The following is a 15,750-nucleotide window of genomic DNA, read 5'->3' as shown; positions in this document are numbered from 1 at the left end:
TCCAATAATTCGAATTTTTGGATAATTCGATGTAGGGTTCCCCCCAGTTAATCCGAATAATAGAGGCTTTACTGTATAGGAAGGCCTAACTTTATTGTGTTTTATTAAGTTTGTATTTTATAATTACAGTATAGGGACAAAAATTATACTTATTTCAGTAACCTGCTGTCTCTGCACTCAGGTGACTCATAGACATATCAGGTGCATATTATGGCAGTTATCCTGTGATTTAAAGGTACTTTTGACCTTGCATTAGATGTCCGAGAGGAGACGTTGAAGAATACAGTGCTTGACTCCTTTTCTGAAGGGGCAGTGCTTATACATTAGAGGTAACCTGTACATAGATTAGATTAGAAGAACAATATAAAAATTCATGGAAGAACTGGAGTTAGTGAATATATAACTAAATGATACAAAAATTTTCATGGATGGTATAGACAGGTTCAGAGAATGGATATGAAGTCATGCTCTGCTCATATTATTCTCACAATACCTTGATGGTTGCATTTCCCCTCCCTCCCCAGTGTATGAGTATACCAACAGGCTTTAATTTGGATATATCTGTTTGTACCAGGTTAATTTTCTTTAACTCTCCTTGTCATAACACCTTGTTTGGATGATGTGTAAATGGGACTTTGATACAGTATATGCACTTTTCTTTAGATTCATTTACACTAATTTGTTTCACTTATACTGTTTCCGTGATTAAAACATACTATTTTTATGATTAATACATACCTTTTTTTTTTAATACACTCTATCCATACCTCTTTTTCTGAAAAAGGTTAGTAGAAGCAGTAATATCATTGTCCTTTCTTACTATTATTTTCTAGGTGAAAGAACGGGAACAAGAATTAAGCAGATCACTGGAGGCAATGAAACAAGAAAAGGAAGCACTGAATGCTCAACTGCATGGTCTTGAAGAAGGTATATGTACTTTGATGAACATTATAGCTAGCCTGTCCTTCTATCATTGCTTCTTTTTGACATTCTTTCATTTTAGTAAGGGTTAGGAAAGAGTGGATGTGGTTGGGAATAGGAAATCAGATTCTGTAGATTTCCATTGACATGTATTTTCAGCGGTTTTATTGAGTTGGGTTGCACTCCTTTCTTTAACATAATCAGTTGAATTACTCTTATCTCCTAGGTGAATTTGAAGCACATCAAAAAGAATAAGATATGTCAGGGTGGTTTTTGCATCTGAGGTGGAGCCAAGATTTCAAATGCTTAGATGACATTTGAATAATCACATGGGCCATTTCATTTTGATGTACTATTTTATAGTTCTGCCTGAATGCTTACACTTTCTTTGTGGCTGTATCTTAACTCACACCATTTCTTAAATAATAATTAGGCTGGAGATGATTCATGACGACGCTTATGGTATGGTTCATAGACCAGGATTAACATAGTATTAACCCTTATGAGACGGGCATCGGAATGTTTTGACATACTCTCAGGATGGGCATAATTGGCAGGTGCAATATGGTGGAGGGTTTGTGGCAGGGTTGGGTTTGATTACCGTATTTCGCGGCATGTAAGACGCAGCATTGTGAAAGACGCACCCTAATTCTGGCAGGGCAGTTCTGTGAAAAAAAAGTTTGCCCCAACCAAGACTGCAGTAAGGTTTCTTGATAAGAGCCATTACCACATAGATACACACTCACCTTTCAGAATCTATTCATTACTGATCATCAGCCTTTGGTTTCTTTTTTTATATACAAAGAATGGTACAGGAAAAGAAAACAATGCCCCTTCATGACAAAACGTGACTGATATGAGCCACTATCACTTAGATACAACACTCACCTTTCAGAATCTATTCAGTACTGCTCATCATCCTTTAGTTTCTTCTTTTATGTACAAAGAATGATACAGGAAAAGAGAAAACAAAACCCCATCTTAACAAAACGTGACTTCAAACCACGAGGCCATCTCAACTTTGTTGATAAATATGTATCTGTAAACTGATATAAACACTGTTTTTAATATTCTATGAATTTAAAACCACAAATGAAGTCAATAAACTCTATTCTTTCATTCACTGACGAAAACATAAAATACAATGAATGTTCACATCAGTTCATTTATCCTAAAAGAACCCCGTCATATTCCACACCTGTTACGGAATTTCCTCACATTGCCTTGACTCAAGCACAATATCAGACGACTACCATCATTAATCATGCACTCTAACTGACCTGTAATTACCTCCACAAATAATATAAAAAGATAGCACTTGTAAATACACAAATTACAATGTGTTACAACCAAAGTTCAATATAGCAAGGCTGCTTGGGAACAGGATAGACAGCTGTTTTTACTCTCTTCTCTCAGTATCACTCCTTCACCGTCAGCTGTGTTTGCCTTGCAGCATCAACAATTAAAAATGCATGCTTCACTGATCATAATTTACTATAAACATTCATTTCAAAACATACTGAGTATGGTGAAAACATCCACTGTTACACCTTAGTAACACTGCTGCCTCCCAGTCACTTGACAGCAGTTTCTACCCCTTCCTCTCAGTATCACTTCCTCACTGTCAGTGATGTTTCCCTTGCAGCATCAACAGTTAAAAATACGTTCTTCACTGATCACAATTTACTAAAAACAGACATTCATCTCAAAACATGTCGAGAATGGTGAAACTATCTCTTAGCAACACTGCTGCATCCCAAGCGCTAGACAACTGGCTCAACCCTCTTCTCCCAGTATCACTCCCTTACTGTCACCTGTTTTCCTTGCAGCATCAACAATTAAAAATGCATATTTCTCTTACCAGAATTTGCTAAAAACAGATATCCATCTCAAAACATTCGAGTACTGTGAAAACATCCATTTTTGGTCTTAACACTCCTGCCTCCTAGTCGCTGTGGTACACACACACACACACACGCACACATGTACACACCACATGCAACATTCGCTCACTTCTGAAACATTTACATCAGTCCGTTTTGGAGTACCCAGTGGCTTTATTATATGCCAAAAACATCAAAATGTATTTGGTTGTTCAATATAAATATCATCACTTAAGGATATGAAACATCTCAAACAATTTATTCATCCAAACATCGTCAGTGCAAGACTAAAGGTGTACAGCACCATTGATCCTAAATTTTCCATGGTTGCATCTGTCGTGATCACCTAAAACCTATATTCACTTCATATTATTGACATGGTGAATATTTCACTCGTCTTCAAATCCTGAGAATTCATCACTACTTCCCCCGAGTCCTGAAGCATCACTGGAAGTCATCACCACAGTCATCATCACTGTTTCACTGTCACTTTCATACAGTAAATGGTCCTTAGTACCATCCATTGAATTGCTTATACCACACTTCATACGATTTTAACTTGCCAATCTTTTTAACTGAGCACAGGCGATATTCAGACTTGGGGCATTTGATACAGCCCACTTAACCTCCTCAGTACATGTTTCCTGAACTGAATAAAATCATATGGCGAGCATGAATAAACTACCCTATAAAATACATTGCTGGGCTGAAGGGATTATAATAAGCGGATTATCAGTTCCCTAGCCTGACTCTTCCCATTTCTACTTCCTTAACTACACCTACACCAAACTCTCACCTACACCTTAGGATTTGGTCGTTTCGGCCGTAACGTCCAAAATGGCAAAAGATTTTACAACCTAACCTAACCTAACAAATTTGGACGTTACGGCCTAAATGATCCCCATTGCCGATCATGAGAGCTTTGCTTAGGCAGCAGAGATGCAGAGAGTGAACGTTGTCGATCATTCTGATCGCTTCGTCTGCTAAGAATACAACAGAAATGGCGGACGCTGATACGAATGCCCGTCAGGCACTGCTATTTCAGATATTGCATCAGTTATGCTACTCAGTGAATTTTATCCTATTTTCATAACAAAATACTGTAATTGGGTGTGCCCTGAGTTGCATAGACATTGCTAAAGTACTTCACTTGGCTGAAAAAGTGAAGCTGTAACTTCGTTAGCTTGCTAGAGTAGGGTGTACGCTAGACACTAAACTGCTAAGTTGCTAAACCGCTAAACCCCTTGACGGTATTGGCCAGTTGAGCTGCAAACAATCCCGTGAATGCTTAGTGTTCTTGAACTTGCTTGTTTTAATATCTGCTGCATATATACACTCACAAAATGTCACAAAAGTAACTGACCTAATTAGGGTTACTGAATTTCCATATGTGACGAAAGTCTGTTTTGATGACTTGGCACTTTCACTAGCCAGCATCTCTCCAGTATGATTGCTTTGCTAGTTAGTGAATGGATGGCAAGCAAAGTAGTCATGATTGCCTTTCAGAAGGTTAGCAGACAGTTCACCAGTGAGCACGTTAGCTTGCTAGAGTAGGGTGTACGCTAGACACTAAACTGCTAAGTTGCTAAACCGCTAAACCCCTTGACGGTATTGGCCAGTTGAGCTGAAAACAAACCGTGAATGCTTTGTGTTTTTGAACTTGCTTGTTTTAATATCTGCTGCATATATACACTCACAAAATGTCACAAAAGTAACTGACCTAATTAGGGTTACTGAATTTCCATACGTGACGAAAGTCTGTTTTGATGACTTGGCATTTCACTAGCCAGCATCTCTCCAGTATGATTGCTTTGCTAGTTAGTGAATGGATGGCAAACAAAGTGGTCATGATTGCCTTTCAGAAGGTTAGCAGACAGTTCACCAGTGATCATGTACGTTAGCTTGCTGGAATAGTGCGGATTCTAAACTGTTAAATTGCTAAACCGCTAAATATCTTCACGATGTTAGCCAGTTGAGCTGTAAACAAACCCGCGAAAGTTTTATGTGTTTCTGATCTCGCGTGTTTCTTAAATCTGCTGCATATACACACTAGTGTATATTATTTTTAAAAATAAAATCAAGTCTGCATACTGTAGAAAACACCTGTGGTTGCTAAGCATTGAGATGATCATCTTTATAAGAGTTTCTTCTCAGTGAAGCCTAACTAACCTGCCTTAGTCTAACGTGCAGGACGCATGGGGATATTTTAAGGTAACTTTGAGACAAAAAAGTGCGTCTTATATGCCGCGAAATACGGTAAATCAAATTGATTTAATCAAGTGATTAAGTAATTGATTTTTTTATATTTTTTTTTTTACTGTTTTGATTTTTTTTACTTAACCCTTACACCGCGGGCTTGTTTACCAATGACTTGCGTGTGCCGCGGGGTTATTTGGGCTCCGACAGACTCTCAAAAAATATTTGCCAAAAATCAGTTATTAGTCCTAGAATAATAAAATTACATATGCTTATGGCACATACCTTCAGCTTTCTCCTGGAATGATTGTTGAGCCTTCGTCGGTTACCGTAGAACTTGTGGAGACCTCTGAAGTAGGGTAACGAAGTCTCCACTTTACACTTCCCGACAACCCGTAATATGATTACCACAGCCAGATAAAAACACTATAAACACTATTCTACAATTTTCAAGTAGTTTGGGATCCATACTCAAAAAAAAAAACACTGTGAAAGCAATGGAAATTACGAGCGCGTCTGATCGTCTCACTGGCACTAGTTCGCTCATGGTAGTCTGTCATTTATTATTCATAAAACCCCTCACACTTTATATTTCTATTACTATATAACACTTATATATATCTACAGTCTTTATCCATAAGTTTCCTTCAGTAGTATTAGTTTATTGTCACTGTAGGGATTCAATTTCTTTCAGTAAAATACGTAGCATTCACTTTCTCGTCCTGTATACTTGCATTGAGAGTGAATGTCACTTTCATCTTCACTCTCATAACTCATAGCATTCAGACATGCTAGAGTGAAACTTTCACTTTCATTACTCCTAGGGTATATACTCGTATTCTTATAATACTACTCATTTACATTTCTATTTACGTTCTCTATTTTATTTACGTTATTTACATTTCTATTTTATTTACAGTGTTATGCACTGTCACTTGAAATAACTTATAAAACTATTTTCCATTGTTCACGTATATTTACATTCATTACTTTCACTTGCTGTTTACACATTATTTACACATTATTTACAATTCCACTTGCACTGTTTTACTCAATAGAAAGATCGTAGTCACTCTTTTATCAATTGTCAGCCCTTTACCTCTTTCCACATGAGGTTTAGTAGGGGGTAAAGGTCACAGAGCCATTTGCATGGGGGTGAAAAAAGGCCTTGAAGTCAGCAAGATGAAACATACGTCCTCTCACTTCGGAAGATGAGAGTATACTGATAACGCAGGGGCCAGGCCAGCTAGCCTAGAGGCCTGCTTTAGGGGTTATTCAGAGTTACCAATATTACTTCTTGAAACAGCTAAGTCTAGCACTGATATGATTGGCAGGAAATCTAGACAATACATTATAAATTTGGTAGTTCCAGGTGAATGTAAATATCATTTAGCCTTCTCCCTTCCCTCCTTACATGTATATTTATTACGAAAATAGATTAGAGGCCTACTTAGGAGATATATAATCAGAGCTACCAATGTTAAATCTTGAAACAGCTTTGTGTAGCACTGATATGATTGGCAGGAAATCTAGACAATACATTATAAATTAGGTAGTTCCAGGTGAATGTAAATATCACTTAGGCTTCTCCCTTCTCTCCTTATATGTATATTTATTACGAAAATAGATTATACGGCATATTTCAAGGGGAAAAAAACAGCGAAAATTAGCGAACGAGTGCACGTGAGGTGTTGTCAGGTGATAATTAGCCAATTCCAGGTGTATGGCACTCTCACTTACCTGATTTCTTTCTTGTATATATTATTTGGTATAAGAATACGACATAGGGCTTATTTCAATGGATGAAATCAGTGAAAAATTCCAGGGAAGATTTACTTAGCGTAGCATGGCCGGGCAGGCGAGAGGATAGGGTAATGGAGGGGGGGTAGGGAGGGGAGTCAAGAACGGGGAGAAATGGCTAAATTGTCAACAATGGATGGGAGTACAGATGAGATTAGGAGTGCTGACTAGTGTTGGACATTGTCAGTACTGATAGATGATATAAGCCCCCACTTGAAAGCCCGGGTGAATTCAAAGTAACACAGAATCACAAAAGCGACGCCCCGCGGTATGATCCCTTGCTCCCAAGCGTCACGAAAGTGACGCCCCGCGGTTAAGGGGTTAAAAGTTAACCATCCATCCATCCATCATCCAATCTTACGTTGCTCCATGAGGAGCGTAGAAGTCTGGGGCTAGGCAGTTGGTCCTTACATTTAAGATGAGAGTGACCAGCCTCACTCATCCCTGAGTGGCATTACATGAGCAATAAACTCCAATCACCCCTTGGATATAAACCTTCTCCGGTTCAATCCGACTGGAGCACAATAATTACCCACTAAACCACCAGGTGCCAAAATTTGGTTATATGGTTACCACCCAGCGTAGTAAATGGTTTCCTGGTGTACAGGAAACCATTTGGCTTGTCACTCAGTGTAGAGTCACCCACAGGCAGAAGGGAGAGGAAAGAATGAAGGAATGAAAGACAGAAGAGGGAGTGTAAAGTCACCCGTAGGCAGAAGGAAGAGAAAAGAATGAAGGAAAAAAAGACAGAAGAAGATGGAAGGAAACAAGGATGGAGGAGAGGACAGGGCAGACACCCGAGAGCAGCACTACATTGAGTGAGTGGATGGTGGGGGCCCCCACCTACCTACAAAGCGAAACAAAAGTAATAAATCTGAAGGTTTATAATAGTTGTGTATAACTTTGTGTTGGCATTCGTTTATTCAGATACTTAAGCATTACATTAGCAGATTTTGGAGAATGGTGCCATTAGAAATTGCAACATTGTATGACAGAAAAAATATTTTTACATTTGTGTAACTAAGTATTGAAATTATTTGTACCTCTGAAATAATGAGCCATAAATCAAAAACCAAAGCCGTAAGACTAGGTGGGCTATGCTTGGTCACTTAACCCTTCCATGGCTGTGGGTCCAGAATTTTACATGCACCCCAGGCCAATGGCAGGGCCATTTTCTGAGTTTCGAAAATTGATTTTTTTTTTTTCTTGCCATATTGAAGAGAAAGTTCAGATGCACCTAACAGTGCAAATCCCAGCTTCCTAGACCCATTCTGTGGCTTGCAATGGAGCACGAAAGTTGCAGAAATATCGGCAACCAGTATCCGCCGCCGAGAGGTGCTGTCGTGTTGCAACATTGCACATGTTGTTATCATTTTTTTTCACCCCCAAAACAATGTGAATGATGCTGAAATGTTGCGTGTATATTTGATATGATGATATAGAATGATTTCAGTACATAATATGTTAGGATTGGCTTGAAAATAAATTATCATGAATATTTTTTCCATCCATCCCCATGAGGAGTGTAGGAGCCCAGGGCTAGCCTGACATTTAAGATGAGAGTGACCAGCCTCACTCATTCCTGAGTGGCATTACATGAGCAATCAACCCCAACCATCCCTTGGATATAAACCTTCACCAGCTCAATCCGATTGAAGCGCAATAATTACAGACTAAACCACCAGGTGCCAAAATTTGGTTATATGGTTACCACCCAGTGTAGTAAATGGATTCGTGGTGCACAGGAAACCATTTGGCCTGTCACTCAGTGTAGAGTCACCCACAGGCTGAAGGAAGTGGAAAGAATGAAGGAAAGAAAGACAGAAGAGGGAGTGTAAAGTCACCCGTAGGCAGAAGGACAAGGAAAGAATGAAGGAAAGACAGACAGAAGAGGGAGTGTAAAGTCACCCGTAGGCAGAAGGACAAGGAAGGATGAAGGAAAGACAGACAGAAAAGAATGGAAGGAAAGAAGGATGGAGAGGAAAGGGCTGACACCCGAAAGCAGCACTACATCAAGTGAATGGATGGTGAGAACCCCCACCTACCACATAATATTTTTTTTTCACGATTTTGATGTAAAATATGTTTATGGTAGTGTCAAGTTATTTTTTACATTATCGTTGTGCCCATGCATGGAAAATGGAGTGAGAGAGTTGAATTTTCATTCCTAAATGAGAAAATTGCCTGTCCTCCGAGGCTAGGCTCTTCCACAGGGGATGAAAATGGAGAGTCAGATCCAATTAGGAATAGGGGAGTTGAGTTGCAAATTGCCGCTCCCACACCACGTGCAATGAAAAAAATAGAATTGTAATGCAGTTTCAAAACTACGAATAAGTCTAATTATTACGAAGAGAGAGGCAAAGCAGAAATAAATACATTTACAGACGGAGGAAAATGTATTTTTTTCTGTAATAACATGTTCACCTTTCTCAGTCATTACCTTGTTATTTTCACAAGATGTAAAAAAATCAAAATAATGTGAGTTTGGGAAAGTATGATGTTTTCTGCCTAGATAAGGAAAAAAGGTACAGCTGGATGTTTCCCAGCATTTTACATGGTCAGGATTGCGAGATGACCTGCCATTCACACCTCGCACGAGCTGATTAGCTGGAAGGGAAGGAAGTTCTTTCTTCCCACGAAAGCATCATGTGAACACAGAAGACTTTCCTGTTATACTTGTAAAAGGCAAAGAATATGTAAAATGATTCAAAACAGTTCAATAAACTTGAGCAAATAGTTAAAGATACCAAACAAAAATTAATTTTCCATTTATATTCATGTCTTTTTTGTCTATGCCTGTGTTTATTTATACTCGTAAACAGGGTGGTTGTGTGTGTTTTGCAAGGGAGGAGAAAGATGATATTTTGCGTCTGGGTCGAGGCAATGGGTGTAACTATTTGTGTTTAGGCATGGCCACGAGCCAAAAAGTCGCCCATCGATTCGTCACGGCAGCAGGTGGTGAACTGACTGATGAGGTGTGAGAGCGTGAAGGTCAGTTTCATGTCCCAGACGTTCGCTCACTTCTTGAAAGTTTTCACAGTTTTCTACAAGTCGCACTGCATCGAGTGATCCAAACCAGTACAACAAACCTGAACAAATAGGTAAAGATACCAAGACGAAAATGTATTTTTCACTTATTATCATGTCATTTTTGTTTGTGCCTGTATTAATTCATAATTGTAAAAAGGTAGTGTGTGTGTGTTTTGCAAGAGAGGACAAAGATATTTTCTGCCTGTGTCGAGATAATGGGTGTACTTGTGCTTTTTTAGGCATTGCCAGAAGCGAAAAAATCGAAATTCCACTCATCGTACCAGCAGGCTCTGAACTGCTTGGTGAGGTGTATGGGCATGTAGTGTAGGTCAGTCTGAAGGCGTTCAGAACGTTGCGTTCACTTCCTAAAAATTTTCGCCGTTTTTTTATAGGCCGCGCTCAAATGTCGTCACCTGCGGCCATATATCAGCTAAACGTCATTCGACGCCGGCGGCCACAGAGTGGTTAAGGCCATGTCATAATGATATCAGCTTAAGATTTTTCAGTGTGGTAATATAATCAGCTTTGGAACATGCTGTCTTGATTACGGCTGGCAGCTCAGCCTTAACCAATAGTATACAGACAGGACTTGAACAGGTATGTATCTGGATTTTGGGCAGTGGCTTTCAACCTGAACCATCAGTGGATAGACAGGACATGAAGTTAACAGTATTCAGTATACTGCTTTTGAAATGTTAGCTATATAAAAAAACTGAAAAATCAAATAAATAAAAAATATCATAAATTGAATAATTAAAAGAAAAATTTTTTTTTTATTTTTTTTTTTATTAAAAAATAAATACAATCACCAACCCTGGTTTGTGGGAGGGGGTGGTGGAGAGGTGGTTGGGTTGGTGTGGGGGTAGGGGGGAGGTGGGAGGTGGTTAGGAGGTGGGAGAGATGGGGGATGGGGTGATGCAGGGGGTAGGGAGGTGGGGGGTAGTGGAGGGATGGGAGGGTGGGGTGGATGGTGGAGGGGTGGGGAGGGTGGTGGGGGGGCTGTGTGGGGGTTGTGGGTGGTTATGGGAGGACAGTTTGGGGGGGGAGGAAGGGGAGGGTATGGGGGATGGGAGGTGGTGAGTGGATGTGGTGGTGGGGGGTCGTGACTGCATATGCGTACACTGTCTTCTTGGCTCTAATACTTTCGGACAGCACATGTGGACACCCATCTTTTAAGGGTTAAATTCGTTGTGGTAGGTGGTGGTGCCTGTCATCCACTCACTCATATGGTCTCTACAGTGAGTGACAAACCAAATGGTTTCCTGTAACTCGGGAAAGCATTTTCTTTGCTGGATGGTAATCATATAACCAAATTATGGCGCTTGGTAGTTTAGTGGGTAATTAAGGCGCTCTAGTTGGATTGACCCCGTGCAGGTTTATATGCAAGGGGTGGTTCGGGTTTATTACTTATTGTAAAGCCATTCAGGAATGAGTGAGGCTGGTCACTCTCATCTTAAATGTCAGAGTCAATTTGCCTAGCCTTGGGCTCCTACACTGCTCATGGTACAACATGGGACTATATGACTGGTGGATGAATTAAGTTCACATGTTGGACCAACTTATACCTGTGCCCTATGTGTCAGCAAGTGCGTTGGCAGAGGGCTAGTGCCTGTCCTTGTAAAACCGCTAACTCAGAGACAAACTGCCACCCTGTATGGAAGGGGTGGGGAACCTTTCTCCTATTAAGGGCCATTAGGATATTTTTAACATCATTTGCGGGCCATACAAAATTATCAACTTAAAATCAACTGTAGCCCAGTACATTTTATATATATATATATACACACACACACACAGGCATACCCTGGTTTAGCGATCTAATTGGTTAGGTAAAACCCCACCGTTAGGCGGGGTATGGTATATCAGGATACTTTTAACATGTATTTCAATGTGGACCGTTCACTAGCCGTGGGTGTTGTCCCCCCAAATCAAGTCCAAAACCCACCCAGATGAGCCCAAAAACAAATTTAAAGGCAATCAAAATGGCCTAACAGCTGTCAAGGAAGCTAACCTAAGCCTAACACCTGTAAATAACTCACCTAAACCAACAAATATAATTTGAATATTGTCAAATATAAGTCTGGAAAAAAGCTTAGTAAACTGTACCTGAAAATGACAATGTTCACCCCACCTGTGGCCAAAACACATTAATTGACATCTAAAAGCAATTTATGAATCAACCTAAACACAGAATTTTAGTCTAAAATATGATCAAAATCGGTAAGAAAAATCAAAACCCATCGTTAAACCGGGGTTTGGCCATTGTTAGGAGGGGTATGATGCAATTTCTACCCCCATCATTAAGCCGGGGTATCGCGTTAGAGATATCGAATATCGTTGTATTACTGTATATTTACTGTACTGTATGTATGTACACTCAACCCTCGTAAATCGCATGTTCATAAATAGCGGATTTGTAAATCATGGCTAGGTGGCTGTCAGATTGCCGGCAATTTTAAATCACTGTTAACTCACGAAAATCGCGGATCTAGGCACCCAAGTGGGCCTTTTCCGCGGAGAACTGTAAACCGCGGTATTCAAATTGAAAATCGCGACCCAACAACCAATCACCACGCATCCCTGGTGGCATATGTGCATACTAATGCCGCCATGTTGTTGTTCTTGTCCCACCAGTCCGCACACTACAGACTGTCGTCTTGGAGTACGAGAGCTAACTGCCTTTTTTGTGCAACTTCCCACCACCTCCTACCTGCCATGGCCCCTCCCGACCCCCCAATGAAGCGCTTTAAGCAGTATGGCGTCAAGAAGCTGCCGCAGTTGTTGTACAATCAACGTTTGGAGCTCATTCGTCTTGTTGAGGGGAGAGAAGTTTTCAAAGCTGGCGAAAGAGTTTGGGAAGAACAAGTGCTGAGAGGATCTAAGTTCTTCCCAACACCACCCCACTCCATTCACTTAAGCAATTTCATTATATTATACGATGGGTTTTATCTAACCAATTGCATTGTTAAACCAGATATACCTTTACTACACATTATAGCTTGGAAAAAGTCATACTGGTATTATAATTGTCTTGTTTGGTGAGAGTCTGTTAGCTTTAAAAAATACAATACTGTAGTCTACTTTATTCTAAACTATGAACTGTAAATGTTCTCATCTTAGGTAATATATTTGTTTTTCACAGAAAACAAGAAAGTTACTACTGATCATAAGGATGAACTGGATAAGCTGAGTAAACAGTTGAAGCAGGAACAGCTGTTGAAAATGCAGGCAGTCAATAAGCTTGCTGAGATAATGGCTCGAAAAGAAAATCTACCAGCTAATCGTAAACCCAAGGCCTCAGCAAATGATCTTAGGAGGAAGGAGAAGGAGTGCCGCAAATTACAGCAAGAACTTACCATGGTAAGTTTATGTTGAAATTTGTTTACTTTATTGTTGAATATTTTGTAGCATTTGACATCAGAGGACGTATTCAAGATTGTCACTCATGTAGGGTTTTTGCTCTTCAATTGAATTCATATTGAGTTTGTTCTTATCCAATTTTACCTGTAGAGTGTAAATGCATAAGTTTTATTCATACCATTTATGAATTATAGTTAATCTTCCCATATACTGTAGAGCTTTCTAGTATGTCTTTTATACAGCATGGTGTCTTTTATTTGCAACTTGAATTGTTGATGGGTGCAGTTTTGCTGAAATTTGGTAATTATACACAATACTGTATATCTTCCATAGCTTTTTTTATGCCTAAGCAAACAGCAGTATAATTATTGCTAACTCATTCTGTGGGAATTGTAGGAACGTGAGAAGTTCTCTCAGATGGTGGCAAAGCACCAGAAAGAGATGCAGGACCTGCAAGTACTCTTATATGAAGAGGGCCAGACAAGAGTACGACTACAAATGGAAGTTGACTCAAAGGACTCAGAGATTGAATCATTGCACCGTACCATAGCCAACTTCAATAGTGAAACAGCTTCACTCAGTAGTGGTGCAGATAATGACATCGAGGAGTTGGGTAAGTATACATGTCTTATATCCATAATGTGCAAAATTAATAGGTGTAGCTGAGACAGTTAAAATAGTAATTATTGTATAGTATGATACATGTGTGTTAGTTTTGTTGGAATATTTAGGTAATGCAATAGTTTTTTTTTTTTCCTCCAAGGGGGGGATATTTGTGTTGCTAAAGACAACCACCATTTTATTTACCATCTTAATCAGTGATGCTTGACTAACGAGCAGGTATATGACTGATAGCTGAAGCATATTTATATTTCATCCCATTCTTCATCATCATCATTATCATCATCATCATCATCATCATCATCATCATCATTATTCTGATCCATAGTCCCATCATATGGTTGAGTGAGTGAGTCCAACACTTGGTAATTCAGAAACTGTCATTATGCAAGTAAATTTATATTTGGGGGAAAATTTACAGAAGCCTATTCAGTTTTGTAATCATGTTCAGATTATGGAATCGTGGGATAAAAGGGGAATGCTTTCTGAAGGAGAGAGTAAAGGCACATGGTTGGTGTCGTCACATTTGTAAACAAATGTACAATTTTTTCTTGGATCCAGGACTGTCTGTATACTCTGCATGCAAAACAAAGAGTGATGAAGTGTTAAAGTTCAAGGTTAGATTTAAGCTAAAAATGATACTTCATTGGCCAGGTTAAGCACTTGACTTAGTTTACATTCATCCATACATCCATCCATCATCCAAGCCAACGTTGCCCCATGAGGAGCGTAGGAGCCTGGGGCTAGGCAAGTTGGTCCTGACATTTAAGTTGTGAGTGACCAGCCTCACTCATCCCTGAATGGCATTACGTGAGCAATAACTCTAACCACCCGTTGGATATAGACCTTCACAGACTCAATCCGATTGGAGCGCTGTAATGACCCACTAAACCACCAGGTGCCATCTTTTGGTTATATGGTTCCCACCCAGTGTAGTAAATGGTTTCCTGGTATACAGGAAACCATTCAGGTTGTCACTCAGTGTTGAGTCACCCAGAGGCGGAAGGAAGTGAAAAGAATGAAGGACTGAAAGACAAAAGAGGGAGTGTAAAGTCATCCATAGGGAGAAGGACGTGGAAAGAATGAAGTAAAGAAGGACAGAAGAGGAAGGAAGGAATGGAGGGAGGAGAGGAAAGGGCAGACACCTGAGAGCAGCACTACATCGAGTGAGTGGATGGTGAGCACGCCCACCTACCACAGTTTTCAGATAATATTTAAGGTGACAGATCAAATGAAGAGGAAAAATGGGGATATCATAGGTGTGCAGTGTGGAAAGGATGATGAAGGAAAATTAGAGGTGGACAGTTAGGATATTAAAGACCTGAAGAGAGCATTATAACTGGTTACTAAATGAGGTGGTTAACTGGAACGGGGAAGGTTTGAAGTCAGCAGATCCATTGTTTGGGTCCTTGATCTTTGATTTATGGTGCTACTGTGAGCAGGGCAACAGGCAGGATGCAGCTGGGGAAGGCAGGGTATGTCTGGGTTGACTGCTGAAAAGTTGGCCTCAAGATGAACAGGAGTGGTTTTTGTTACTGATTGATAAATTAACTATGAGAGTGTTGTCCCAAATAACTGGCAGAAGAGTATGATTGTAAAAGCGTATGAGGGGATGGGCGATACCTGGAAAGAGGAAATTATAGGGGCGTAAAAGTTTTGGACCAGATAACAAAGATAATGGAGAGAGTCCTAGAAGGTATGATTAAGGGAAAGAGTGAATATTGATGAGTTGTAGTCTGGGTTTGCTCCTGGCAAAGGGACCACTGATGCCATTTTCATTTTCCGACAGCTTCAGGAAAAATATATAGGAAAGAATATGGAGTTGTACTTTGTTCCTTTTGATATGGAGAAGGCCTTTGCAATTTCTAAGGGTGGTGGTGAAGTGGGCAGTGAGAAAGCTTGGGATTGAGGAGTGGCTGGATGGAGTGGTTATGGTTGT

The 15,750-nt window shown here is 39.9% G+C and overlaps 1 protein-coding gene across 1 annotated transcript in view; it reads left to right on the top strand.

Annotated features, from left to right (window-relative positions):
• Rok (Rho associated coiled-coil containing protein kinase) overlaps positions 1–15,750 on the top strand; it is a 165,688-nt gene that overhangs the window by 78,882 nt on the left and 71,056 nt on the right. The window contains exons 19-21 of the mRNA XM_080277508.1: positions 834–927; positions 12,973–13,190; positions 13,587–13,803. Coding sequence (XP_080133634.1) covers positions 834–927; positions 12,973–13,190; positions 13,587–13,803 — 529 coding nt within the window. The remainder of the gene's footprint in view (positions 1–833; positions 928–12,972; positions 13,191–13,586; positions 13,804–15,750) is intronic.

This window comes from Coenobita brevimanus, chromosome 70, assembly GCF_032717465.1.
Source record: "Coenobita brevimanus isolate Jiangsu-jjx chromosome 70, ASM3271746v2, whole genome shotgun sequence".
NCBI classification, from domain to species: Eukaryota; Metazoa; Arthropoda; class Malacostraca; order Decapoda; family Coenobitidae; genus Coenobita; species Coenobita brevimanus.
Note: the sequence above shows the minus strand (reverse complement) of the source record. Positions and strands in the feature narration are given on the sequence as shown.